Source organism: Dipodomys merriami, unplaced genomic scaffold (assembly GCF_024711535.1).
Source record: "Dipodomys merriami isolate MVZ:Mamm:240054 unplaced genomic scaffold, mDipMer1.0.p SCAF_72, whole genome shotgun sequence".
Taxonomy (NCBI): domain Eukaryota; kingdom Metazoa; phylum Chordata; class Mammalia; order Rodentia; family Heteromyidae; genus Dipodomys; species Dipodomys merriami.
This window is the reverse complement of record NW_027206313.1, coordinates 2,008,917-2,034,836: the sequence shown is the minus strand read 5'-3', so window position 1 is coordinate 2,034,836 and position 25,920 is coordinate 2,008,917. Positions and strand designations below refer to the sequence as shown.

The 25,920-nt window shown below is 38.7% G+C and overlaps 2 protein-coding genes across 8 annotated transcripts in view; one reads left to right on the top strand and one right to left on the bottom strand.

Moving 5' to 3' along the window:
* Positions 1 to 10,211, bottom strand: part of LOC138818181 (nucleoside diphosphate kinase homolog 7) — a 100,051-nt gene extending 89,840 nt beyond the window's left edge. For 2 of the 3 annotated variants that reach the window (XM_070009133.1, XM_070009137.1), the window contains exon 1: positions 7,500 to 7,625. In XM_070009133.1, coding sequence (XP_069865234.1) covers positions 7,500 to 7,502 — 3 coding nt within the window. In that variant the 5' untranslated portion in view covers positions 7,503 to 7,625. Of the gene's footprint in view, positions 1 to 7,499; positions 7,626 to 10,091 lie in introns of those variants that run through there. The other variant, XM_070009135.1, reaches the window with a different exon arrangement.
* LOC138818180 (golgin-45) lies at positions 7,335 to 23,219 on the top strand. Of its 5 annotated transcripts, XM_070009128.1 has the most exons (8): positions 7,335 to 7,531; positions 7,817 to 7,949; positions 9,278 to 9,328; positions 14,467 to 14,906; positions 16,562 to 16,761; positions 18,597 to 18,725; positions 20,316 to 20,535; positions 21,959 to 23,219. In XM_070009128.1, the coding sequence occupies exons 3-8, from the start codon at positions 9,298 to 9,300 to the stop codon at positions 22,139 to 22,141; spliced, it is 1,203 nt and encodes a 400-aa protein (XP_069865229.1). In that variant the 5' UTR covers positions 7,335 to 7,531; positions 7,817 to 7,949; positions 9,278 to 9,297; the 3' UTR covers positions 22,142 to 23,219. The 5 variants fall into 5 exon arrangements, with proteins under 5 accessions (XP_069865229.1, XP_069865228.1, XP_069865231.1 ...); XM_070009127.1 differs by lacking the exon at positions 7,335 to 7,531 and having other exon boundaries at positions 7,712 to 7,949; XM_070009130.1 differs by lacking the exon at positions 7,335 to 7,531 and having other exon boundaries at positions 7,712 to 7,966.
* The last annotated feature ends 2,701 nt before the right edge of the window (positions 23,220 to 25,920 follow it).

Sequence of the window (25,920 nt, the reverse complement as noted above, 5' to 3'; positions counted from 1 at the left end):
TTTATTTTCTTCATTATATGCAAACAGTAAGGTTTGAATTTTAGCACTTTATAAGACATGTGGGAAAAAATTACAGAGAAATATTTTAGGTAAGTATTAACAATGTCTTCAATTTATATAATATACAACTCTGTAATCTTTCTTGATATTCTGGAAAAAGTAAGTGGCATTTTTATTAAAAGATCATATTTAGTCAGGTGTCAGTGGCTCACGCCTGTAATCCTAGCTACTCAGGAGGCTGAGATCTGAGGACTGCAGGTTGAAGCCAGAGAGAGAAGAAAATCTGTGAGACATCTCCAATTAACTACAATCAACAACAACAACAAAAAAGCCGGATGTAGAGCTGTGCTCAAGTGGTAGAGCACTAGCCTTGAACTAGTGATCAGGGATTCTCAAACCCTGAGTTCAAGCACCAGGACCAGCATTAAAAAAAATAAATCAGTCATTAGATAAATGTATGTAATGTATAGAAACAGTAATACAGAGTTTTGGAGAAACAAGAAGCAAAGCACACGAGTAGCAGAGTATGAATCGGTAAAATTTTTTTTTGGGGGGGGCATAGTCTGTAATTTGGCAGTGACTTAACTATGCATATGACCTTTCATTAGGAAGTCATCTTCATAATGTATTCTAAGGGCCCAATTATGGATGTGCAGAAAGTGTGTTATTTATGGTGTTAACAAAATTTTAAAAAACATTGACTTATTACATCACAGTAAATGAAACAACAGTATTTAATTCCCAAAACTAACCTGGAAAAACACACATGATATAGTAAATGGAGAAACTAATTTGTAAATGATGTACATAATATAATCAATACCTTTCAAATATAAATGTATAAGCATGTAAATATAAGCATGTAATATGTGCTTATATTTTTCAAATATGTAAAACTGACAAAGTAATCATCCTACATTTCTACTGTGGAATCAGTATAAACATGTAGCACACACATATACGTACATACATGTACTTGCACATATTAGAGTGGTGGAAAACAAGGATAAAATTAAGTTCACCTATGTCAGAAAGCACTCTAGATATTATGCATGAACACGGAAACATTTAAAGAATAAAGAAGACAGAGCACACAAGATGAACTAATAGAGATAACAACAGTAACTTAATTAGGTAAAGTCTCTATAACAGAAAATAAACATAATTCAGCAGTGCATTACCATAACTACAACTTCTCACATCTAACAGCAAATGGAATCATCCAGACAGCTTTTGTAGACAAAGCGAATACAGACTCCTTGGAAATGGTAGAGATGTTTTAGAGAGTAAGACAGTTCAATCAAATGCTCAATGTCAACAGGAAATGTACTGGGTGAGAATTCTTACAGAAAACAGGACTTCCAGGTGGAAGCTACGCTTCATCTTCCTGAATATGTAGCTCCATTGTATAGGGCATTATGGAAATAGAAAAGAGTCCAGAAAAGGACAAAGTGCAAAACTGCAAATCTAAGGAGAGAATTGGGAGTTTCCAATCTTTTACCATCAGGAAAGAAAGATACTTCTCAAAATTTTCAGATCATAAATGTGACAGACAGGAAAAAACTGACAGACCACTAACTACTATGGCTAACATTTAAAGGTAGATCCAAGGAATTTATTTTTATTTTTAATTTTTAATCTTTTAAATTTTAACTCCATGAATTCTTCTATCTTTGGTTCATCTCATCCCATTCACAAGTTGCCTTGGGTAGGTTTTCTATCTTTTCATTAATTTATCAGTTTTTTTTAAATAAGCCTTATCAAGTACTTAGGAAATTTTAATAGGTTAATATTTGTTTATGTGGTACCAAGGAATGGAACCCAGGGCCTCATGCATGCCAGGCAAGCACTCTACCACTAAGTCACATTCCCAGCCCTCAACAGTGTTTTTAAAGCATTTTGTGAACTGTTGTCTGCTCTACTGCCTGGTTATTTTCTGTGAGAATTAAGCTTCCTTCACTGGTCATTTTCTTGTATTTCTGTGGTTTGGTCTGCCCATTTGGAAACTCTTGGTTTTAGTTTTTTGGGGACTCTGGTTCCTAATAGGTTGTTCTCTGCATTCTTGGTTTGATACTGTATTGTGATTTGCTTATGTGGGGTCATGAAGTGAGCCAGACCCAAAGAAACAGGTTGCATGGTTTCCTTCATTTGTAGTAACTAGAATGTGCCTATAAATTACAAGCAAGCACACCAGATGGTAATAGGAGAAAAAAAAAATACTGGGACATGATAAATTGCACAGGTCTCTAGGCATCCACCTCAGTGAGACCAAGGGAGGATATTCTGAGGACAGGATCAACAGCTATGTGCATATGAGCATATAATATTTGTTGAAGTGAACCCCAAGAAATGGAAACACGGATTTTTTTTCTCTTTGTTGCTGTTTTTGTTTTCTATTCCTTTTGTCTTATTTGTTTATCTGTATTTAGAAGGGTAAGGGGGCATAGAAATGCTAGGACAAAGGCTGAACAAATGCAGTGGTGGTACTTACTAGACACTGTGTTAAAAATGAACTATACAACTTGTGGGTAGGGATGAGAAAAATTGAGAGAAGGGGTAACATTGTTCAAAAAGAAATGTTCTCTTTATCTGACTATGTAACCATAAGCCCTTGTACATCATCTTTATAATAACAATAAATAACTTTTTAAAATAAAAGGTTAATGTAATGCCTAGAATGTATGAGACACAGGACCCCATGGCACTTAGGGAAAAATCCAAAACCCTGTCCAAGTGCCATGACCTTCAGTGTTCTTGGCTCCTGTCCACCTCTTAGATCTCTTTCCAAACCTCCTCTCCTTCTTGGTCCTCCAATGCACCTCAGAACTATCTGTTGTCTCTGCCCAGGATGGAATGTTCTAGAACTCTACCTGACCAGCTCCTTTCCAAATTAAGATCTCAACCTTGTGGAGGATACCCACAGCTACTTCCTCGTGGAATTAGCCAATATGGCGTTCTCATGTTCCTCATTCTGTTAAATACCACAGAAAGCCCTGATATTCACTTCTGCATTCACATATAGTGTTTTCTTCCTAATGAAAGGGGCAATTAAAAAGTTACATGATCACAGAGACTTTCATTCCAGGCTATTCAGGTCACTCTCTTACTATTAAGTTCCACTTCCCCTTGCAATTTTTCTTTAGTAACTCGGCTTATACCTGAACCACATTTCCAAGGTTTTTCTCAATAAATTCCATTAAATAAAGGTTACTGTGTGCAATCTTATGAATGAGTGCATTGCCATCCATACTTAACACATAAAAATACTGAGTACTTTTTTGAATTGATGAATACTTGCAAATAATAAAGGAAAATGGTAGACAAAAATGTCAGAAAAACTAAAGAATAGAGTTGAATGAGACAAAATTAAGGCATTATATTAGTCAGCTGCTAGTCAGTTTTATAAATACTATTGGTTTCTGTGAAAGGATATAACGACCAAAATGGTCTATGTATGTAATATTATAGGAAATTTATTTCTTCTAAGTTTCAGACTTCTAATTTAAGCACTATACTTTGATTCGTTTCCATTAATGTGAAATAAATTCTTCTAAAGTAAAATTTCAAGTATCAAAAAGAATTCTGTATGTACAAGAAATAGATATCAAAGAGAAAATAAGTAAAAAGCTATTTAAAAGGAATTTTATAGGTAATCTTAGAAACTGAAAAACACTCATGGAATAAAATTTGGTACTTAAGATTTGTGGGTGGTTCGTTTTGTTTCCCCCAGTACCAGGTTTTGAACTCGAGACCTCATGATGACTTGGCTTGCCTGCTGGACTGTTGCTATAACCACTGGACGCACACCACCGGCCCAAATCCTATCCTTCACTTAATAATCACTGTCTTTGTTGGCTTTTTTTAAAAATAATAACTTTGAGACACTTGTGCTTCAAAGATTTAGACTAATTCTTGTGGAATATGGCTGAAAGTCCTTAAAATCCTTTATTCTAACAATCTGGTGTAACAGTATTCAAGGAAATGCTATATTTTAGAAGATGATATAACATTCATTTCTCTTTGTTAGTCAAATCTGACTTCTCTATTTTCCCTCTCTATATATAAATATGTAATAATGGCTCTAATACTGAATGTTGTAATACAAAATATTTTCTGTCTTAAGCTTGTATGAAAGACATCCTTAACTAAAATTTCCTATCTCTGCTTTATAAAACAAAGGTGGTTCTAGAATTTGTAATCAGAATCAAAATCTGGTGATGGAACACACAACTGTAAACAACCCAGATGAAAACAGAAGCTGATCATATAATTACAGTGGTCAGTAAACTACATTCTCTGTACTCAGCTGCCAACAACAAAACCATATGATTCATATGCCTATTCCTAGACAGCACACAGAGAAAGGGCATCGATGTCTCTCTTTTTCAATATATCCACTCTATCTCAAAGGGTTGGCAGCAAATGATGTAACAGAGAACTAGATGCAGAATGAAATTTGTCATTTTAACTATAGTTCATTTTAGGCTTTGTTAATTTCTACACTAGAATAACACCATCACTATGTCCAAAGAGGAATAAGATTCCAAAGAGGAATGAGATTTCAACTATGTTGCCTTTAAAATACTTGTTCAAAGTACATTACAGCTTGAATTTCATGGATTACAATTCACAGTAAGAAATATATTTTACATCTTAATCCAGTACACACACCACATATGTTCAATTTAAAACAAAGGTTCATGAAAGTTATCCTTCTACTACATGTAACAAATATGGTCAGTTAGGTGCCAGGGGTTCACACCTGTAATTCTACCTACACAGGAAGCTGACAAACCCAAGAGACAGGATCTTATCTCCAAATAACCGGCAAAAACCTAGAAGGCCTTACATTCAAGTACCTGAACAATAAACAGTACCTGAGCAATACTTCTTTTTAAATCATGACTACCTACCGCAAATGGATTTCATGACAGAGTAGCAGGACACAATCTATCTTGAGAAACACTGTATCTATGAGACAGGGCCTCTGCTCCTTCTTCAAAGTACATCTCATACTACTCTCCACAATATTCCTCCTACCACTCAGTATCTATTCCTTTCTTTCATGGTACTCTAAGTATAACAATCTCTTTCCTGCCTCAAGGCATTTGGTCTTGCTAATGCTGCCTGGCACAATTTTTCCTTATTTTTGTACTTTATATCACTCAGATCCCCAACACAAAAGCCCATACTGATCAGGGGCCTCCATGGATCACTCAATTTGAGTTAGTATTGAAAACTCAAACCAGGGCAGGGAAAGGGGAGGAAGAAGGTATAAAATGGATCAGGGGAGGGGTTCACTGCACTGGGCTGGTACCACTGCTGAGAAGTCTGATGGAAAACAGAAGGCAGGCCCAACCCAGCACATGTAGCTGCCTACCAGCACTTTTACCTCCCTGTGTCACTACAAAGGTGGGTGATTTCTAACTACTACAATTGTATTCCATTGATTTCAGATAGCTTTTCTGACCTCTTGGTTATAATGTGAGAACTCCATCCTCCAATCTCCTCCAGTATTTTGAACGCACTTTCACAATTTGCTATATTCTTTCTTGCATTTTATTCACTAGGTATTTTTTCACTAGGTATTTTTTTATTCATCCAATATGACCTAAGAAATAGCTATCAGCAAAATAACTGTTCCTCTCAGAGTTTAGCAGTCCAGTGGCAGAGTCATGTCTTATAATAGACAAGAGCAAAAAGAAATCAAGAATGAAGCACCTGGGGCTGGGAAGGTGGCTCAGTGGTAGAGTGCTTGCCTTGCATGCATGAGGCCCTGGGTTCGATTCCTCAGCACCACATAAGCAGAAAATAAAAAGCAGGAAGTGGTGCTGTGGCTCAAGTGGTAGAGCACTCGCCTTGAGCTGAAGAGCTGAGGGACAACGCCCAGGCCCAGACCAGACCCCCCCCCCCCAAAAAAAATGAAGCACCTCTTACTCTAAACTAGAAATAAAAAAAAAAACGAAAGAATAAACATGTTGATTAATATGATGCAGGCTGGGACACTGGATTCTGTCATCTACTGAGGGTGGAGGGAGTGGTGTGAGGTTTGTCAATGAAGGTTTTTTGTACAGGTCTTAGAAGACAGGAACGGGCTCTGGTAACAAAAAGGACGGCTTACTAAGAAGTCATGAAAACAAGCAATGGTCAGCGGGGACCTCTGTTACTAACGGCAAGCACTTGGTCCTCCTCCAGTACATGCCTACGTGCTTCAAAGATGTGGTGACTCGGAGCTAACTAGCGGGCGGTCTTCTCCAGGAGTGGCCAATTACAAATACCATTGCCAGCCCTATTCCCCTTGGTTTCATTTCTACTGGCCTTGCACAGGCAAAGGAGCTCCAGAAGCTTCCGAGAGGCATTCTTGTTTAAAAAACAAAAACAAAAACTGAGCCAACACACATGTTCGTTAAGTGGCCCTTATAGACGTGCTGCGAGTCAGCTCTACCAGCCAAAGAGCAGAAACCAACAGCTGGGGATCCGCTCTACCAGACAAGGAGCAGAAACCAACAGCTGGGGTCAGCACTACCAGCCAAAGAGCAGAAACCAACAGCTGGGGATCAGCTCTACCAGACAAAGAGCAGAAACCAACAGCTGGGGATCAGCTCTACCAGCCAAAGAGCAGAAACCAACAGCTGGGGATCAGCTCTACCAGACAAAGAGCAGAAACCAACAGCTGGGGATCAGCTCTACCAGCCAAAGAGCAGAAACCAACAGCTGGGGTCAGCACTACCAGACAAAGAGCAGAAACCAACAGCTGGGGTCAGCACTACCAGACAAAGAGCAGAAACCAACAGCTGGGGTCAGCACTACCAGACAAAGAGCAGAAACCAACAGCTGGGGATCCGCTCTACCAGACAAGGAACGCCCCGCCGCAGGCCCGTCCCGCTCGCCCGCCCGCCCCGCCGTAGGCCCCGCCCGCCCCGCCCGCCCCGCCCGCCCCGCTCACCCGCCCCGCTCGCCCGCCCGTCCCGCCGTAGGCCCGGCCCGCCCCGCTCGCCCGCCCCGCTCGCCCGCCCCGCTCGCCCGCCCCGCTCGCCCGCCCCGCTCGCCCGCCCCGCCCCGCCGTAGGCCCCGCCCGCCCCGCCCGCCCCGCCCGCCCCGCCCGCCCCGCCCGCCCCGCCGTAGGCCCGGCCCGCCCCGCCCGCCCCGCCCCGCCGTAGGCCCGGCCCGCCCCGCCCGCCCCGCCCCGCCCGCCCCGCCCGCCCCGCCGTAGGCCCGGCCCGCCCCGCCCGCCCCGCCCCGCCCCGCCGTAGGCCCGGCCCGCCCCGCCCGCCCCGCCCCGGCCGTCCGCCGTGGCGGCCCGCGCTCGGGCCCCGTCAGCTCAGCCCCCGCCTCTATTTCCCTCAGCGCACTCGGGAGGAACGCCGGGCGCCGCGAGCCCGGGCAGGGCGGCAACGTTAAAGGCAGAGGGACGGGCGCCTCCAAACGCCCAGCGCCCCACGCCTGGCACCCCGCGCAGCCGGGACGCGGAACCGCGCTCCTCCTCCCCCGGCACTCACCATAGCCTCAGGAGCTCAGCGCCGAGAAACCGGTAAGTCAGGCGGCCACGGGAAGACGCCACACCAACACCAGCATCCGGTTACTGTGGCAACGGAGCCCCGCCCACTGCCGGACGCCGGTGAGGCCGGCGAGGCCCCGCCCCTTCCTCTCTCGAGGTTGAGGGAACGGAAGTTCCGCCCCTTGACGACATCGCTCGGGGCAACCAGACGCCGTCTTCCCCCTTTGCAACATCACCACTTCCGTGTGCTTGACAGCTGACCCGGACGTTCAAGGATGATGTGCTTCCGCTCCCTGTAATGCGGCCCGTTTTCCCTAGGCGTCGGTTCCCGGGTCACGCACGGAGGGCTGGTCACACATTCCGTGGGCACCGGGCTCTCAACGCCACGCCGGACGCTGCTCCTCTCCTTCGGAAGGGAGTTCCGGAAACGAGCCCTGCACTACCGGAAGCGGTGAGGGTGGGGGCGCGGTGAGTTGTGGGGAGCGGGGAGGGGGGGGGCTCGGCCGGGCGGTGGGAGGGCGGCGGCGGCGGCCTCCCGGTGGGGAGGGCCAGGCCTCCCGAAGCCGCGCGGAGGAGCGCTGGCGTCGTCTCTAGAACCGGCTGGTGAGGCGCTGGAAGGCTGGCCGACGCCGGGCGGCGGGCGCGGGGCTCCGGGGCAGGGGGCTGCCGCGGGGAGGCGGCCTCCGACCGGAAGGAGGGACGGGCTCGCCCGCACGCCTGCTGCCTTCCACACCGGCGCCCGCCCGTCCCCGTCCTTGTACCCCGTCCCCGTACCCCCGTACCCCTGTCCGCGTACCCCTGTCCCCGTACCCCTGTCCCCCGCCCCCCGTCTCCCGCACCCCGTACCCCTGTCCCCCGTCTCCCGCACCCCGTACCCCTGTCCGCCGCCCCCCGTACCCGTCCCCCATACCCCTGTCCCCCGTCCCCCGCACCCCGTACCCCTGTCCGCCGTCCCCCGTACCCCTGTCCGCCGCCCCCCGTACCCCTGTCCCCCATACCCCTGTCCCCCGTCCCCCGCACCCCGTCCCCCTGTCCGCCGCCCCCCGTCCCCGTCCCCCATACCCCTGTCCCCCGTCCCCCGCACCCCGTACCCCTGTCCGCCGTCCCCCGTACCCCTGTCCCCCGACCCCCGTACTCCTGTCCCCGTACCCCTGTCCCCCGACCCCCGTACCCCTGTCCCCGTACCCCTGTCCCCCGTCCCCCGCACCCCGTACCCCTGTCCGCCGTCCCCCGTACCCCTGTCCCCCGACCCCCGTACTCCTGTCCCCGTACCCCTGTCCCCCGACCCCCGTACCCCTGTCCCCGTACCCCTGTCCCCCGACCCCGTATCCCTGTCACCCCTCCTGTATCCCTGTCCCCCGTACCCCGCCCCGCCCCCATCCCCCTGTCCCTCGTCTCGCTGTCTCCGCCCCCCCCTCCCCCCCCCGCCCACGTCAGGAGACATTCCCTGCCCCTGGCCCTCTTGGCAGGGCATCCACCCAGCATTTTCTGTGCTTAGGAAGTTTTTCATTGTCATTGCCATGGTAGAAAACCCCCCCGTGATGCACTCGGTGAAAGTAGTGAGACGGCATTTTCGGATAAACCAAACCTAATTTTTGAGACATTCAAAAGACCACACCACAGTTATACGGAGAGAATAGAGAGGAGAAAGCTGCCTCTCTAAACGTGTGGGGACTAAAGACAAACAAGTTAGATAGATAGATGGCAGATAGATAGAATTAGTATATCTTTCAAAGTACAGTCACTCATTAAATGTATGTATATGGTATTGTTTTTCAGGGGGCGTCTTGGAAACAAAAATGGCTACTCTTAAAAGTTTAGAAACCAAAGGTAAGTTTTCTTATTTTGATAACAATAATTAGATGGGAACACTACAGATGGCAGAGCAACTATAACACAGTCACCCCAAGTGGATAACTTAAACAACATAGTTCTGAAGACTAGATGTCTAGCATCAAAATAAATGCTAGTGAGGCTTTGTTCTCTATGAAGGTTTTTAAGAAAAGTTCTCCGCCCCTCTCCTAGCTTCTGGTTTTCTGGCACTCATTGGTGCTTCTTACAGATGCAACACCCTGACCTCGGTATTTGTGTTATAAGGCATTCTCCTTAGGTGCCAGCCTTCCTCTTTTTTTTTTTGTCAGTCTGGGGCTTAAACTTGGGCTTGGGCACTGTCACTCAGCTCTTCAGCTCAAGGCTAGCACTCTACCACTTGAGCCACAGTGCCACTTCCGGTTTTCTGGTGGTTTATTGGAGATAGGGAGTCTCATGGTCTTTCCTGCTCGGGCTGTCTTTGAACCGGGATCCTCAGATGTCAGCTGCCTGAGTAGCTAAGATTACAGGTGTGAGCCACCAGCGCCCAGCCCAGCCTTCCTCTTTTTATAAGGAGAGTGGCCATATTGTTCCTCCTCCCCCCAGGCTTTTATGTATGATTTTATCCTTAATTAGTTACATTTACAATGAAACTTTTCAAATAAAGTCACATTCTGAGACTAATTAACCAATAAGTAAAACAATCCAACTCTTAGCCCTATCATTCATAAACAAAAGTAACTTGTAATGCATGGCCTGAGAAAAAGCAGACTTAATACTTGACCTTGTCAGTTGTCAGCCTCAGGAGAGAGCACTATGATTTGGTATGGTGGCAGAACTTCCTCTCAGACATATGTGAAGTTCTTTCATTATGAAGACAGATGTGTGTTTGCTGCTAGGGCTGTTCTGAAAGGTATACAGAAGAGATCATAGAAATTAGAAAATTGAAATTGAACTCTTAGATGCAAGATGAAAAGTTAAGACAATTTAGTAAACGTAGATAAAATTGTAAATAATAAGAGCTGAGACGTTTAAATATTCATAATTAGATAAACTAATCTATTAATAGTTCTGAAGGATAGTAAAAAAAATAGATGAAAAAAGATTCTAGGAGCAAATAAAATCTGGATTAAAAGAGTAGTTACACCACAGGAAGTCTCAAAGCCTTTAGTATACTAATGTCTATTGAGAGGCTCCAAAGGGATTTAGTATATAGAATTACCAACACTTTTTGCCCATGGAACTCTATTTAGAGCCTATGGAAAGAAGAATATTCAATAAATGTTGAACCAACTCCTAAGTTCATTTTCTAATTTAATAATAATTTAGTTTAATAATGTTTACCTTAATAAAAATGTAAGTTTTCAATTTAATAATAGCTACATTTTATTAGATGATATTAGTTTCATTTAAAAATTATCAAGTAACATCACTAATTATGTTATTATAACTGAATTTAATTACATTACAGCTAAATTTGTATGTGTTCTAAAAAGTATGCCAGTATATGACTGAATTAGGAATTGAATTTGTATAAACTAAATATAAAAATAATTTTGTTTTTCTCATTATTTAGGTCTACATTACAAAAATCTTAATAATCATTCCTATAGTTTGAATTTTACCAATAATATTTTTCTCTTCCATGTAAGTACATTGATAGTATGCTTGATTTTAAATCATGGTCCCCAAAGTACTATTTGTTCTTTATAGAAAATGCTTGCCCACCCACTATTCTAGGATGTTAGAATAGTGATCTTGTTATTCCTTATATTTCATCAGTTCTTGAAGAATAAGAATGTGCCACGATTTCTTGACAAAAGATCACAGCTGAAAGTAAAGATGAATGAATAATAGAAAGGTTATTTTGTTGGTTCCCTCAAAGAGTAGAGAAGAATAAGATCAAGGATTAATGTTTTGCTTTACTAAGGCATTGCTCATAGTTACTGACCTGGTACCATTGATTTTTGTCTTCCCACTTGAGAGGAGGTAATTACTCATGAATGTGCCCTGGATTGTGCCCACAACATATGTAATAAAGGTTTCTATGTGTGTCATCGAGCAAAGTAGAATTATGAAAGTTATGATACCTTGTGAGAAACTATAGAGCCCTGGCTCATCTGCTTGTCTATGCGAGTTAGCTAGAATCATAGTTGTGACTGAGAGGGAGCTGTCCTATGATAGACAACATAGGTTTGATATTCAGCACTGCTTTAGTAAGTAGGACACTATAAGTATAGTTAAGAGTAATTGGGATTTAAAGAAGTTGGTTGAACTTCCTGAATTTTACAGTAAATTTTCTTTGTAAAGATAAATTCTGTTTGGAAAGAGATTTCTGTTAAATACTCTTAACTTTTTTTTATTTTAATGATAGATTTAAGGAGCAAAGATTTATTCTTGAATCTCCATTACTTAAAATTCCAACTCAATATTAGGACTTAACTGGAAATCCAGTTTGTTTAACTATGATCGAATTTTCATACCAGCTTCTTATTTGACCAACCTAAGTATACCCAAATGGCATGATTTTTGGTGGTGTATTTATTACTGTTTTTATTAATCTAGAGTTAAAAGTTGTTTTATCTATAAAACGATATTAATCTGTAGGTAAATAATTATAATGACACATGTCTTTTTAACAAACTAAAACTTACACTATATAACATTAAACAAACTTAAAACCAAATTGTAAGCCCATAAGAACAGTTCTTTAGTTTTAAAATAATGAAGAGAAAACTTGTCTTATGCACTACAGTTGTTTTGAGTGCTGGGATAACAAGTATTACTACCATGCCAAGCTGCAAGTCTATTAAGAACAATAACCCAAAGTTCATAGTAATCTACAATCACCATCGTGTCACTTAACATTAGTATAGTGGAAAACTATAGAGAGACTAACAACAGAAAAATAATTTAAAATAATGATACATCAACTTGAAGGAATATATATTTATAAAATTAAAATATGAAGCAAAATAAAAATACATTAAGCTTACAAAATTTACTATGATTACAGTATATAAAAACATTGAAAAAATTTGAAGTAATGAGAATATAGGTCAACTTTCATTAGAGCATTGTTATTATAAACTTTTATTTGATAAAATTAAAAAATGAAACTATTATAATAGGTGCCAGTGGCTCTTGCCTCTAATTCTAGTTATGTATGAGGCTAAGTTACAAGGATTGAGTTTCAAAGCCAGCCCAGGCAGGAAAGGCCATGTGATTCTTATCTCCAATAAACTAACTAAATGGTAGTAGAAGTAGAGCTGTGGCCCACGTAGTAAAGCACTAGCCTTGAGCAAAAGAAGCTCAGGAACAGTGTCAGGCCCTGAGTTCAAGCCCCAAGACTGATACAAAAACAAAAAACTAATAGAAACTAGAACACATCTGACTATGTGTGAAGATAATCTGTTCTCTTCTGTAGTTTTTATATTTGTAATAAAGAACAATTCTCTAAAAGTAGAAACCTACCAAATCCAATTCAAGAGGTTATTTTGCTAGATATTTCCTTGGCTGTAGAAGCCTTGCAAGTAACTTTGAAGGTTACTTGCCTAACATTGCTGTAAGCAAGCTTTCATTTCTATGGGGATTTTGCTAGAGAATTCCATTTCTAGAGCCACAATATATGACTCCTCTTTTAATATAGCTCTGTATAACAAAAATTCTTAAGAAAGCTTTCTTTTTTGTAGGACTTTATGCTCTTTCCAAACTGAGTTAGTTCTCCTAATTTCATTGTTAAAATGAAACATGATCAATATTTAATCTAGGATATGCTATTTAGTGATAATTGAAACAAAGGATACTTTGGATTTATTAAGAATTCTCAAAAAATAGACTTTTAAGAGATTACATTACCTTTTACATAATTTAGTTGGATGGATAAACTTACTAAACACTAATCAGTAATTTATTATTGCCTTTAATGTTTCTGTAAAAAGAAAATTTCTGTTGAACTATATGCCACTTACTACATCTTAATGTATTGCTATCCTTCAATACATTTTACCTTTTTATTATCTCCTTTTCCCATCCCTTCTCCACTCTTCTCATTCTCTCTGCTTCTTTCCTCTTCCTCCTCTTCCCCCTCTCTCATGGACGGGTTGAAACCCAGGACCTTACTAATGTGCTCTACACTAAGCTATACCTCCAGCCCTATTTTATCTGTTAATATGTATATCCTGTCTTCAGAATTATATAGTAAACTTGAATGCAGTAGTCCATACTACCTCATCTAATACTTGAACTACATTACATTCGGCAGACACCCAGGACCAGGTATGCTTTCTATAGACCACTCAGTTCATCTTTATAGTAATCATTACTGACTTGTATGCTAATTCTTAACCCTTCCCCTTATTATCATTAATTTATTGTTCATGAATTTATTGAGTTAACTATGAGGCACTTTACTGGCACTAAAGTAACTAAAATATAGTAAGTCCAAGTAATATATATAACAAGTAAATAAGATAATAAGTTAAATAAATATGGTGAAAATGAGATGTAAGAAAGTTTAATCTGACAACATAATGCACTGCCCCTTATGGAAGCAGGATTTAATTCCTTAGGTGTAAGAATAGGATTGAATTTTTGCCTAATAGTTTTTCAGTATAATACACATGTTCTCCTGTACCCCTTGAAAAGCATTCTTTACTGAGATACAGCAAAAATAGACTAATCTGTCTTGAGGTACATAGATGATTTCAAATATGTGTATATATAGTTATTTATTTTTGTATCTTGTATTTATTTTTATATTTTGTGTAACTACTATACTATGTGTCAGGCACTTAACTTGTTAAAGCCTTCTTATCACACAGTCCTGTGGCATGGTTGTTACTATCTGTTTTGTCTTATCAGGATATAGAAATTAGTCAAAGACTAAATTATTGACCTATGTCACATTAAAAAATAAATGTCAAAAACAAATTTCCAGGTTTGACTTTCTATCAAAAGAGAAGACATTTGCTTAAAGAAATTTTATGTCCATGAGACTTTACTCATCTTTTCTTAACATATATTTGTTTTAAAAATTACTTTTCACTCCGAGGTTTTTCCATTTTTTTCTAATTCTGAACACAGGTCAAACTGGTAGTTTTCTTAGTATTTGTTTGGTAAATAGCTGATGTTTGTTTGGCTTGCTTTCCCTTTGTTAGTCATCCCTACCTCAACCCCACTCCGAGGAGCAGGAGATGGAATGGAAACCGAAGAGTCACCTAAATCTATCGAAGTCACCTCTGCAGCCCAGTCCATAAAGCATGCAATCCTTCAGAGTCCACGGAAGAAAGCATTTCCCTCAGAGAGCCCAGGCGTTCTTCAGCTAGGCAAGATTCTCGCTGAAAAAGCAGTGGAAGTTGAAGCTGTAAGAATATTTGTTCCCAAAGCTGCTATAACTCATGATGTCCCCAACAAAAATGCGAAGGTTAAATCTCTCGGATATCATAAAAGAGAACTCAGTAATCAGCCAGAGGGTCTTACAGATCCCAGGAAAGAACTCTCAGAGGTAAAGAGTGTATTGGAAAAGCTCAGAAACTCTGAAAGGAGGTTGCTACAGGACAAAGAAGGACTTTCAAACCAGCTCCGAGTACAGACAGAGGTAAAAAAAAAATCAAGTATTTTTAATATATAGTACTCTTTACATCTGGGCCTTCAAATCCACATTTCTTCAGTGGAATGTCCTTTATCATAGATTGTCATTTTTGTAAAATACTTCCCTTAAATTTCTCACTCTTTGTCAGGGCTTGTGTGTGTATAGAATCTGTCTGTAGAGTTTGTTCTGGAAACTTACGTTTTTATTAAACCTGGTTGAAGATGAAAGTATGAAGGGCTGGGAAGGTGGCTCAGTGGTAGAGTGCTTGCCTTGCATGCAAGAGGCCCTGGGTTCAATTCCTCAGCACCACATAAGCAGAAAAAGCCAGAAGTGGCACTGTGGCTCAAGTGGTAGAGTGCTAGCCTTGAGCTGAAGAGCTGAGGGACAGCGCCCAGGCCCAGAGCTCAGGCCCCATGACTGGCAAAAAAAAAAAAAAAAAAGATGAAAGTATGAAGTACTTTGGACAAGACCACCTTTAAGCTATACAGTGGATTCCAGTTATAAACTGCCAAACCAAAGGTTGGTTGAGTTAGGCTTTGAAATGGAAAAGTAAGTTAGCTGTCCTTGTAAGGATCTATAACTTCCAGGTGCTTTTTCTTATATATGCATGACACTTGAAATAAAGAGAATAGTGGAATAAGAATGTTTTCATCATAAATGAAAATCAACTATGTATGTGGCACAAATCGTAGAACTCATGCATATTAAGCATGAGACCCTGAGTTCAAACTGACAGAAAGTAAAAAAAGATTGAAAATCTATAATGTTCAGTATATAGATTTAACTCTTTCATGTTAGTAAGATGAACTTATCTCTCCCTTTTTTATCTACTAGATTACACATATTTTTGCAAGATGGTAATCTTTGTAAATGGTAGCATTTTAAGTGACTCTTGTTCAAATGTTTTACTTGTACATAGTTTACAAATATTTTATTATTTATTGTTTATTATATTATCATCTATAATCATACCACCCAGAAAGGACGACTTAAGACTCATATTGAAAAAAAAGATTCATAATTGAATTCATTCTGTCTGATAACCCAAATCTTTAAGTTATTGTTTTCCCATCTCACAACATTCTTTTACAATTATTACAATTACATTCTTCAGTAGCTATACCATACCAGTACTTGCTATTGAATATTGGATATTAATGTGCTTAAACATACCCTATATTATTTCCTCTTTTTAAATTCTTAAGCATGAAAGAGCTTTAATTTATAAATGTGGAGAGAACACCATGAAAAACATTCTCTGACTTCCTTTTAGTAAATTTATTGTTTTTTGTTTTCTGATGTTTTTCCTTCATGTGTTGACATAAACCAGGCAAATTTCATGATAATGATTTGTACTCTTAACACACTCAGTTTACAGCCACATTGTGTACGAATTGTGTTTGAATATATTATTCAACCTAAAATTTTAATACCAGTTCTTGCATACTTTCATGGAGGTCTAAAATACACAGACACATAGTTTGTCTTTAACTTTTTGTTTTGCTGGTACTGGAGTTTTACTCAGGGCATTGGGGTTTCTAACTTGCTTACTCAGCTGGTGCTCTGCCATTTAAGCCATGCCTCCAGCCCTCTTTCATTAATTTTGTTACATTAAAGTCAGGGCTATTCTTTGGGGCTTATAGTACTATGTTATTTTCTAGGTTAATCGTGAGTTAAAAAAGTTGCTGGTGGCTTCTGTCGGGGATGATCTTCAGTATCACTTTGAACGTCTAGCTCGTGAGAAGAATCAGCTTATTTTAGAAAATGAAGCTCTAGGTCGGAACACAGCTCAGCTTTCTGAACAGTTAGAACGTATGTCAATACAGTGTGATGTATGGCGAAGTAAATTCCTTGCAAGCAGGTATTTTCTCTTGAAAATAATATTTCATTTCCTAGTTTTTGTACTGTCTACTGGGCTTTTGGCCCATAAGACAAAAACCATAGATTGTAGTGTGAAAATTAGGCTATTAGAGTATTTCAAATATTTTTTAATACATAGCTCTCTCCTCTGTTGTCTATTGTCACAGTTTCCCTAAATGAAGAAGTGTTTTAAGGAACCTCCCTCATTCTAGAAATCACTCCCATTACAGTGCTTAAGACTAAAACAAAACTGTGAATTTAGACATCCGGTAAATATTAAAATCACAAAGGGGAAATTACATTAATTCCTTCATCTTCTACCTAGAGGACTCAAAAATCATTTCCACTCCTTAGAACAATGTTATTTATCCTCTGTGCTCTGTTCTTACAGTCTTTATCTATATAATAGAGCTTTCCAATCATTCCCTCTGTCATTGAATTGCACACTGGGTAATGCTACTCTCTGGCATGGGTAAAAACCACAGGCCTTAGTTGGAACACTGCTAGGTATTATGATTATTTGCTTAAGTACCTTTCAGCATTAAGTTATTGGGAGATTAGTTCTGGATGTTATCCATCTGTGCAACAAAAGACTTCACAATGCATTTAATAACTCTTGATTTAAATGGAATCACCTGGTGATTTCCATTCAGGCTAACTTAAGAACTACTAATTGGAATGATCAGCTTTTTAGAAGTATATTTCTTTGCATATTAATCTTATAGCACTTTGAGTAATTGGTTACTCTCTTAAAGACTACCATGTATCATTAGTTCTGCTAGTATAGTAAACTATTTGAGGAAGTAAACTTTTTAATCTAGAATGAGTTAATTCTTATTGAACAGTTTAGCAAGTATATATGTGTATATGTGTAATGTATATTACATATACATGTAATTTTGTAGGTATAATTCAGATTATTACAATAGGCACCTTAACAGTCCTTATCAACACTGATAGTAAAGTTCTAAAGAATAAAAATTAAACTCATCCTTATATCTTAGTTCAACTTCTAATGTCAAAATTCTTTACATTTTAAGTTAGTAGTAACTCATCTGAGATTTAATTTCAGTTCTAAAGTTTTTACCTCAATAATGTTCTTGACATTTTGGCTTCAGTTCCATCCATAGATAACTGGCCAAATAAAATTTAGTGCATGAAATCAGTAGAAAATATGAAGAGACTTGGTTAAAACAGAGTAAGGTATCTCTGCTTATGCTAATGTGGAAAATTCACTCGTTAAAAAAATGTACAAAATTTTGTATTCAATAACCTCTTTCTGTAATAAATCATATGTCTATTTTTAACACATACGTTTATGTTGAAATACACCAAAAAATTGTAAGGAACTTGATATAACACATGAAAGAAGAACGAGCATGCTGGGAGGTTAAAAACATTTTTTTCAAATTAATGTACATTAATTATACAAAGAGATCTCATGGCAATATTTCTGTATAAATTCACCCCTTAATTACTCTTCTTATCAAGTCTTCCCCAAGTTTTCCTCTTACATAAGCATTTTTATATTTAAAAACAGATAATTATTCCTTTTGAAAAAAATTATCAGTAATATTGGGGTAAATTGAGAAGTCACTATAGAAAAACTAGATTCATGTTTCTCTTATCATCTTATAAATATTTTAGCTGAATCCTTGGAATACACTATACATGCATAAAATGTTTAAATATTTTATAGTGAAATGTAAAACTGCAGAGCAATTTGACTATTAAATCTTTAATTTCTGAAAGTGGCAGTCCCCAAGTATACTAACTTCCATATGCTATTCCATAAGTTATTGACAGAATTTATATGTAATATTTTAATCTTTATAGGGTAATGGCCGATGAGTTAACCAACTCCAGGGCTGTTTTGCAGCGTCAGAACCGTGATGCACAAAGTGCAATACAAGATCTCCTGAGTGAACGGGAACAGTTTCGTCAAGATATGATGGCTACCCAGAAGTAGGGCACTTTGCTTATATTCTGAACTCTCCCAGTTTCTCCTGCCATTTTTGTTATTGTGATGGGTGTTTTAGTCTACCTACAAATTTGATAATTTAGTGAACATATACTTGAAGTTTCACTTTAAAATAGTCTAAAAGGGAGGAGACCTAAAAAAAGAGAATGCTTCTTAAATTCATAACATGGGTGATAGAATTATTTATAATAGAAGACTCTCAGAACTTAAAATCAATTCTTTATATACTTCTAGTAGTTTTTAGTAGAGGCCAAAGAATGTATCTGTCTTTCCTATGGAGGATCTCTTTTTAACCTCTAACTTTCTACAGTGTTACAACTTGTTTTCATTTCTACATATTCCAGAACTGTCTTCTTCTAAAAACAGTCTGTCTTCCAGAAAAGCTCTTTGCACTTGCTTTTTTTTTTTTTTTTTGGGGGGGGGGGTGGTGTGGGTCCGGTCATGGGGCCTGAACTCTGGGCCTGGGCGCTGTCCCTCAGCTCTTCAGCTCAAGGCTAGCGCTCTACCACTTGAGCCACAGCGCCATTTCCAGCTTTTTTTTCTTTTTGCTTATGTGGTGCTGAGGAATCGAACCCAGGGCCTCATGCATGCAAGGCAAAGCGCTCTACCACTGAGCCACCTTCCCAGCCCATCTTTGCACTTTCATGTAATTGTGCTACCAGAAGAATTGACGGTCTAAGAGTAAATTGTATTGACTATTATATCGAAATAATGAAATTTTGAAGGTAGCTACAGGGCAATAAGTGCCAAGAATGAAAGGAAGTATATTCCACGAATTATATAAACATAATAGAAAACATAGAAATGTTAGTAATTGTGCTCATACATTCAGTAATTTAGATGAAATGGACAATAACTGGAAAGAAAAATTACCAAAGCTTACTCAAGAACAAATGTATAGCCTAAATGCCCCCAGCCTATTGAAACAATTAATTTATATTTTGAAAACCATTTAATGAAGGAGGTTCCAGATCTAGGCAGATTTTCTAGTGAATACCAGTAAAACTCTTAAGGAAGAAATAAAATTTACACAAGTTCTTCTAGAGTGTACAGAAGAAAAGAACAATTTCCAACTTATTGTATGAAGCCAGCATGATTTTGATACCAAAACTAGAGACATTATTAGAAAACTACAATGCTACTTTATTTATAAACTATAGTTATAAACATAGGAGCAAAAAATCCTTAAGAAATGTTAAAATCAAATCCTACATTATCGAGCATTATGACTAATCAGGGTTAATTCAGGTATTGTAGGGTCATATGTAGAATACTTCCATGAATTGCAGATTGGCTTAGTATTTAAATATCAGTGAGTATAACTCACCAAAAAATAGAAACTATAGGTGCACATAAGCTTAACCTTAAAAAATACTGTATGTTGACTGATTTCCAGATAAACAATCTAGTAGTAGGATTAACAGGTGTTCTCTATAGTTTATATGATCAGACATCCTTGTTTATTGAACTGAAGAGAAGATATTAAATGATTTTAGAAACAAGTTGCTCAAAATTGTGTTTTTAATATTTTTGTTCTTTTACTAACATTCAGTGTTCACATGTGTTCTCTGCAGATTTTTAGAGGAACTCTTGGTCTCTTTACAATGGGGCAGAGAACAAACTTACTCCCCTAGCCCACAACCCCACAGCACAGCAGAACTAGCAGTAACAAATCATAAGTTGGCAAAAGCAGTAAATTCTCATCTTCTGGGAAATGTTGGCAATAACAGTCAAAAAAAGATTTTATCAACAGTTGAGTTCTGCAGTACTCCAGCTGAGAAAATGGCTGAAAAGGTAAGAGTATTTAATCTTTCATTACATGTTGAAATGATATTTTTCATGTTCTGTAGCATTTTATTCTCCCTTTACTGAAAGATGACATCTAAAAGTTTGACATTGAACGCTGAGTAATATGTTCTAAACCTGATTTTTATGGTAATACGCTAATTATTTTGGAGAAAATTATTTCCTCCTTTGAGCTTTAATTTTTTTTCTAATATTACTACTCTCAGGGGAAAAATAATGTTTTGAAAGAGGTCCTATTATTTTATCTGGCTAACCATTGATAATCCTCTTTGTATTTACATTTTGTTATAAAAACCAGTATAGAATTCTAATGTAGTAGTATTTAGTAAATTAAATAGATTACTTCCAATCTGAGAAGTTATATAAATTTGAGATCTTTCTATTTTTATGTAACTTTGTTAAGTGCTAAAGTACAAGCAAACTGAGTTACAGAAACAGCAAAGATGAGTGGTTTCTGGTAATTGCTTACAAATTTGGTAGGGAAAATAAAGTTTTTAAAGAAGTAAGGTAACTTACCCTTCTGCTCTTCCATCTCCTTTAATGCTTGTCCATTTTCTCATCTTCCATATTGTATAGACCGCCTGCCTAAAATCTGTCGACATTACCTTCAGGCTAAAGTCAAGAAGCTCATGCTAAGAATTTCCTTAGAATTGGTTTTGGGTTTTTTTTTTTAAAGACCCATAATATAATAACCTGACATAGAATATATGGAGACCTTCCTTTCTTATTTTCCCCACCAAATTTGTAAGCAGTTTAACATAAGCCTTTCATTTTTGCTTCACTGTTACCTAAAATAGAAACATAAAAATAGGAGGAGATACATACATACATACATACACATACATATATATACACGTATGTATGTGTCTATATGTATTGATTCCTTTGATTCCTTTCACACTTCCTTTCCAGTTGCATTGTCTTTGAAACAACTTCTTCATGTAATAACTACTAGGGAAATATGAACATGAAAAACAAGAGCTGTGAGCCAGACATGTTATCTTTGTCCTTAATTGGAAAATTGTTTTCATCTCTTGTTCCTGTTTTGTCTCAATTAAGGGGACAGGGAGGGGCTGGGAAGGTGGCTCAGTGGTAGAGTCCTTGCCTTGCATGCATGAGGCCCTGGGTTTGATTCCTCAGCACCACATAAGCAGAAAAATCCAGAAGTAGCGCTGTGGCTCAAGTGGTAGAGCGCTAGCCTTGAGCTGAAGAGCTGAGGGACAGTGCCCAGGCCCAGAGTTCAGGCCCTATGACCAGCAAAAAATAAGGACAGGGAAAGTCAGAAGAGTTGGGAGAGCATAGTGTTGAACCCAAAACCTAAGAACGCGGTTGTTCCCATACAGTATTCCACGTCAATTAGAATGAGAGAGTCATACTACATACATGTAACATTACTTCTCATTTTCCTTAGGTTCTACATATATTGGACCCAGTTACCTGTGTAGAAAGCTCACCCGATAATCCATTTTCTGACTCTCCAAACACATTGCTTGCTACAAAGAAAAATATTGGACGATTTCATCCCTATACTAGATATGAAAATATAACCTTCAATTGCTGCAATCATTGCCAGGGAGAGCTTATTGCCCTTTGACATCCATTATGTTGGCGCTTGCTTCTTACCCAAGTCATTATTACTAGGAGCTGGGGTTCTTGTAATGCTAGAAGTAATGTATACCCACAAGATATTTCATGTGCTAAACTCCAGATTACCTTTTCTTAATAAATATCTCAGGGTAAGAAAAAAAAAAAGCATGTAGACATTTTTCAGGAATAGATCCCAGGCATTACACAATGTTTATGCTAAAAAAATTGTGAAAGATTTTATAACTTTGTTCTTAGGCCCTAAGTTATTCATCTCATCAAGTATTTTGTATGAACAGATTTCATTTTGGTGCATTTAAAGCAGGGATGGGCAAGCTATGTTAATCAATTGTGGCCACATTCATTCATTTACTATTGTAATTGAAAAGGCAACTAAGCTGTTTTTGCACTACAGCAAAGCCCAGAACTGTACTTAATAGCAAAAGTTTTCTGATTTCTATTCTATAAAGTAATATCTGGGGAGAAGGAAGAGAGGTTGCATTCTCTTTATGATAATTTTGGGGCTACAAGAGAATTTTAAATATTAAGGTGAAGGGGCTAATCTTTCCAAACTAAATGCTATATATTAGGAAAATAGAAGTTACTTAGATCCAATGTAAGGTAATGAGAACTTCAACAGAATGCCTTTATTGCTGGTTTTGTTAACAAGGCATTCTGTATTTTGAATGTAGTTGATCTGACATAGAGAAAGGAAACATTCTTCCCTGTTGGCTCATTTTGGCAAATACAACACACAACAGTAGTATCTACCTTGATATATTTAATAGTGGGAAAGCCAGAATTTTTCTAGAATAAAAAACCTGAAAAGAAAAACACAATCCATCAGTTCATGTATTTTATGTTATTGTATAATGCTTTATAAAATACCGTTTTATTGGTCTTTAAAAAAGTTGACAAAGCTTTTATACTCAGTTATAAACAAATTGGTTGCAAAAGTGCCTGACAGAATTCAAGGGGCAAATTTAGTCAAGTAATAATATTTGAATGTCAATCAGTTTCTTTGACTCATCTGAACGATGTTTATAGTTTCAAGTGGCAATAAATTTCTCTATTTTTTTCATTCCAAAGACTTCAGTCTTTTATTTGCTTCTTACTACTTATACTTGGTTAGTTTCTTGAGCTCCTTGCATATTTTAGAAATTAGGCTTTGGGTATTAGTGGTAAAGGTCTCCCATTCTGTTGACTCTCTTTCTACTTTAGTTACTATGTCCTTTGATGTGCAGAAACTTTTTTAGTTTGTTGAATATCTCTCCTATCTGCTGTGCCCCTGGGACTCTTTTCAAAAAGTTTCTGTCTATGAGTGCTAGTGTTTCTCCTACTCTTATTGCAATAATTTCAGAAGTTTCAGGTCTGACATTGAGGTCTTTAATCAACTTTTAATTATTAGTGCATGGTGACAAACAGGGATCCACTTTCAGTTCTCTGCATATGAATGCTCAGTCTATTCCACTATATATCTTTGGCTCCCTTATCAAATATCAGATAACTGTAAGTATATGGTTTTAGTTCTGGGTCTTCTAGTCTGTTCCATTGATCCTTGAGTCTATTTTTGTGCCAGTTCCAAGCTGTTTTTGTTGTTAAAGCTCTGTAGTGAAGCTGGAGGTCTGGGATTGTGATACCACCAGCTTTTCTGTTGGTTTTTTGTTGTTTTTTTACCTAGACTTGTTTTGGCTATTCCAAGTCTTGTTCCATATGAATTTTTGGATTGTTTTCTCTATCTCAGTAAAGAACTTTACTGGGATTTTGATGGGGATTTCATTAAATTGGTAGATCATTTTTGGCAGTATGGCCATTTTTACAATATTAATTCTACCTGTCCATGAACATGTAAGATCTTTCCATTTCCTGATTTCAGTTTCTTCAAAGTTTTACAGTTTTTGCTATAGAGATCTTTTGTTTCTTTGGGTAGGTTTATTCCTAGATATTTTGAGAATATTGCAAATGGTATTATTTTCCTGATTTCTCTCTTTTTGCATGTTGTTGGCATACAGAAAGGCTGATTTATTTTAAGGGTTAATTTTGTACCCAGCTACTTTGACAAACTTACTGATAGGTTCTAGTGGCTTGGGGGTGGAGCCTTTTGGTGGACCTAGAACAAATCATGTTAAATGAAGTGTAAACCAAGCTCAGAGATACAAATGGCTCATGTTTTATCTCTTTTGTGGAGACTGGATCTAAAATAAACTGGGACATAAAAAATTATACAGGTATCCAGGCATTCACACACAGTGAGACCAAAGGACGACACTCTTAGGAAAGGGAAAAAAAAGCACAATACCTATGTGCATCTGATCATTTATTGAAATGAACTCCAGGAAATGGAAATGAGGTGTTTGTTTGTGGGTTTTTTTGCTGTTTTTGTTGTCTTTTTGGTTTTTTGTCTGTCTTTGGGAAATGAAGGAGCAAAGGGTAAACAAATGCAGCAGTGGTACTAACTGGACACTATACCAAAAATGAACTTGTGCGTGGACTGGGAGGGAAACTGGGAGAGAGGGAAGGGTGATGTCCAAAAGGAAATGTACTTTTTGCCCGACTTAAATAAATGTAGCTCTTCTGTTTAATAAATATTTTTTAAAAGTTATTTCTTGGAAAAGATCCACAAATCTGTTGCCAGATTGACTTCAGAATACAAAGTGGAGATATTACCCACATGTTACTGTATTTGGTAACCCGGATGAAATAGGGGGGGGGAAAGCCTAAAAGACACAAATTACCAAAACTGACTCAACAAGAAATAGACAATCTGAATAGATAGATAATAAAGAGATTGTAACTAAAAGCTTAACAAACACTGAAGTGTGGAGTATGTTCGTCAATCTAACGAATTTACCATTTGGGAACAGGATGTTGATATGGAGAGGGATAATGTGAAAGAAGTATATGAGAACTCCATACTTTTATCTAATTTTTTTGTACGCCAAAAATGGGCTATAAAAAAGCTATTAAGTTTATGTCTATTTTTCAAAAAAGTAGAACGAAAGATTTTCACTGGTGATTCTATTCAACATTTAATGAACAGTTCCAGCCTTTTATTTCTTCACAAAACATTGATGAGGAAGGAACAGGTAATAATACTAACCCATGCTATGAGGCCAGTATAGCCTAATACCAAAAATAAAGACCACAGAAAATATTATTTCAAGCCAGGTATGGTGGCAAATGCCTTTAATCCCAACTATCCAGAGGAGACAGGAGGATTGTAAATTGGGGGCCAGCCCAAAGTTAAGGAGACACTGTCTCAAAAACAAAATAGAAACAAAAAAGCTGGAGGAATAACAAGTGGTAGAGCACCTGCCTAGTTTGCATGATACCCTAGGCTCAACCCAGTAATTCTTCCCCACCAATATTATGGACTAATACCATTGACAGATGAAAAAGTACTCCCACAAATTACAAGTAAACGAAATGTAAAAGCATGTTAAAGAGATTATACACCATGATCAGGTAGAATTTATCAGGAATTCAAGAGTGATCAACATAAAATTAACATACCACATTAACAGGATAACAGGAAAAAAAAAGCCATGACCATCTCAATTATCTCAGCTGTCATAGAAAGTACATATGGTAAAACTTTAAATATTGAGAAAGATGGGCATAATCCAGGTGTGGTAATGCCAGGGACCAGGTATTCTCACCACTCCTGGTGGGATGGCTACTTTCACAATTACTATTAGATATTACAGGACCTTGGGCCGTAAAAGAAAGCATGTCCTATAATCTGGAAAGCAAGTAGTAGTATTACCTATACTATCTTCAAACATGACA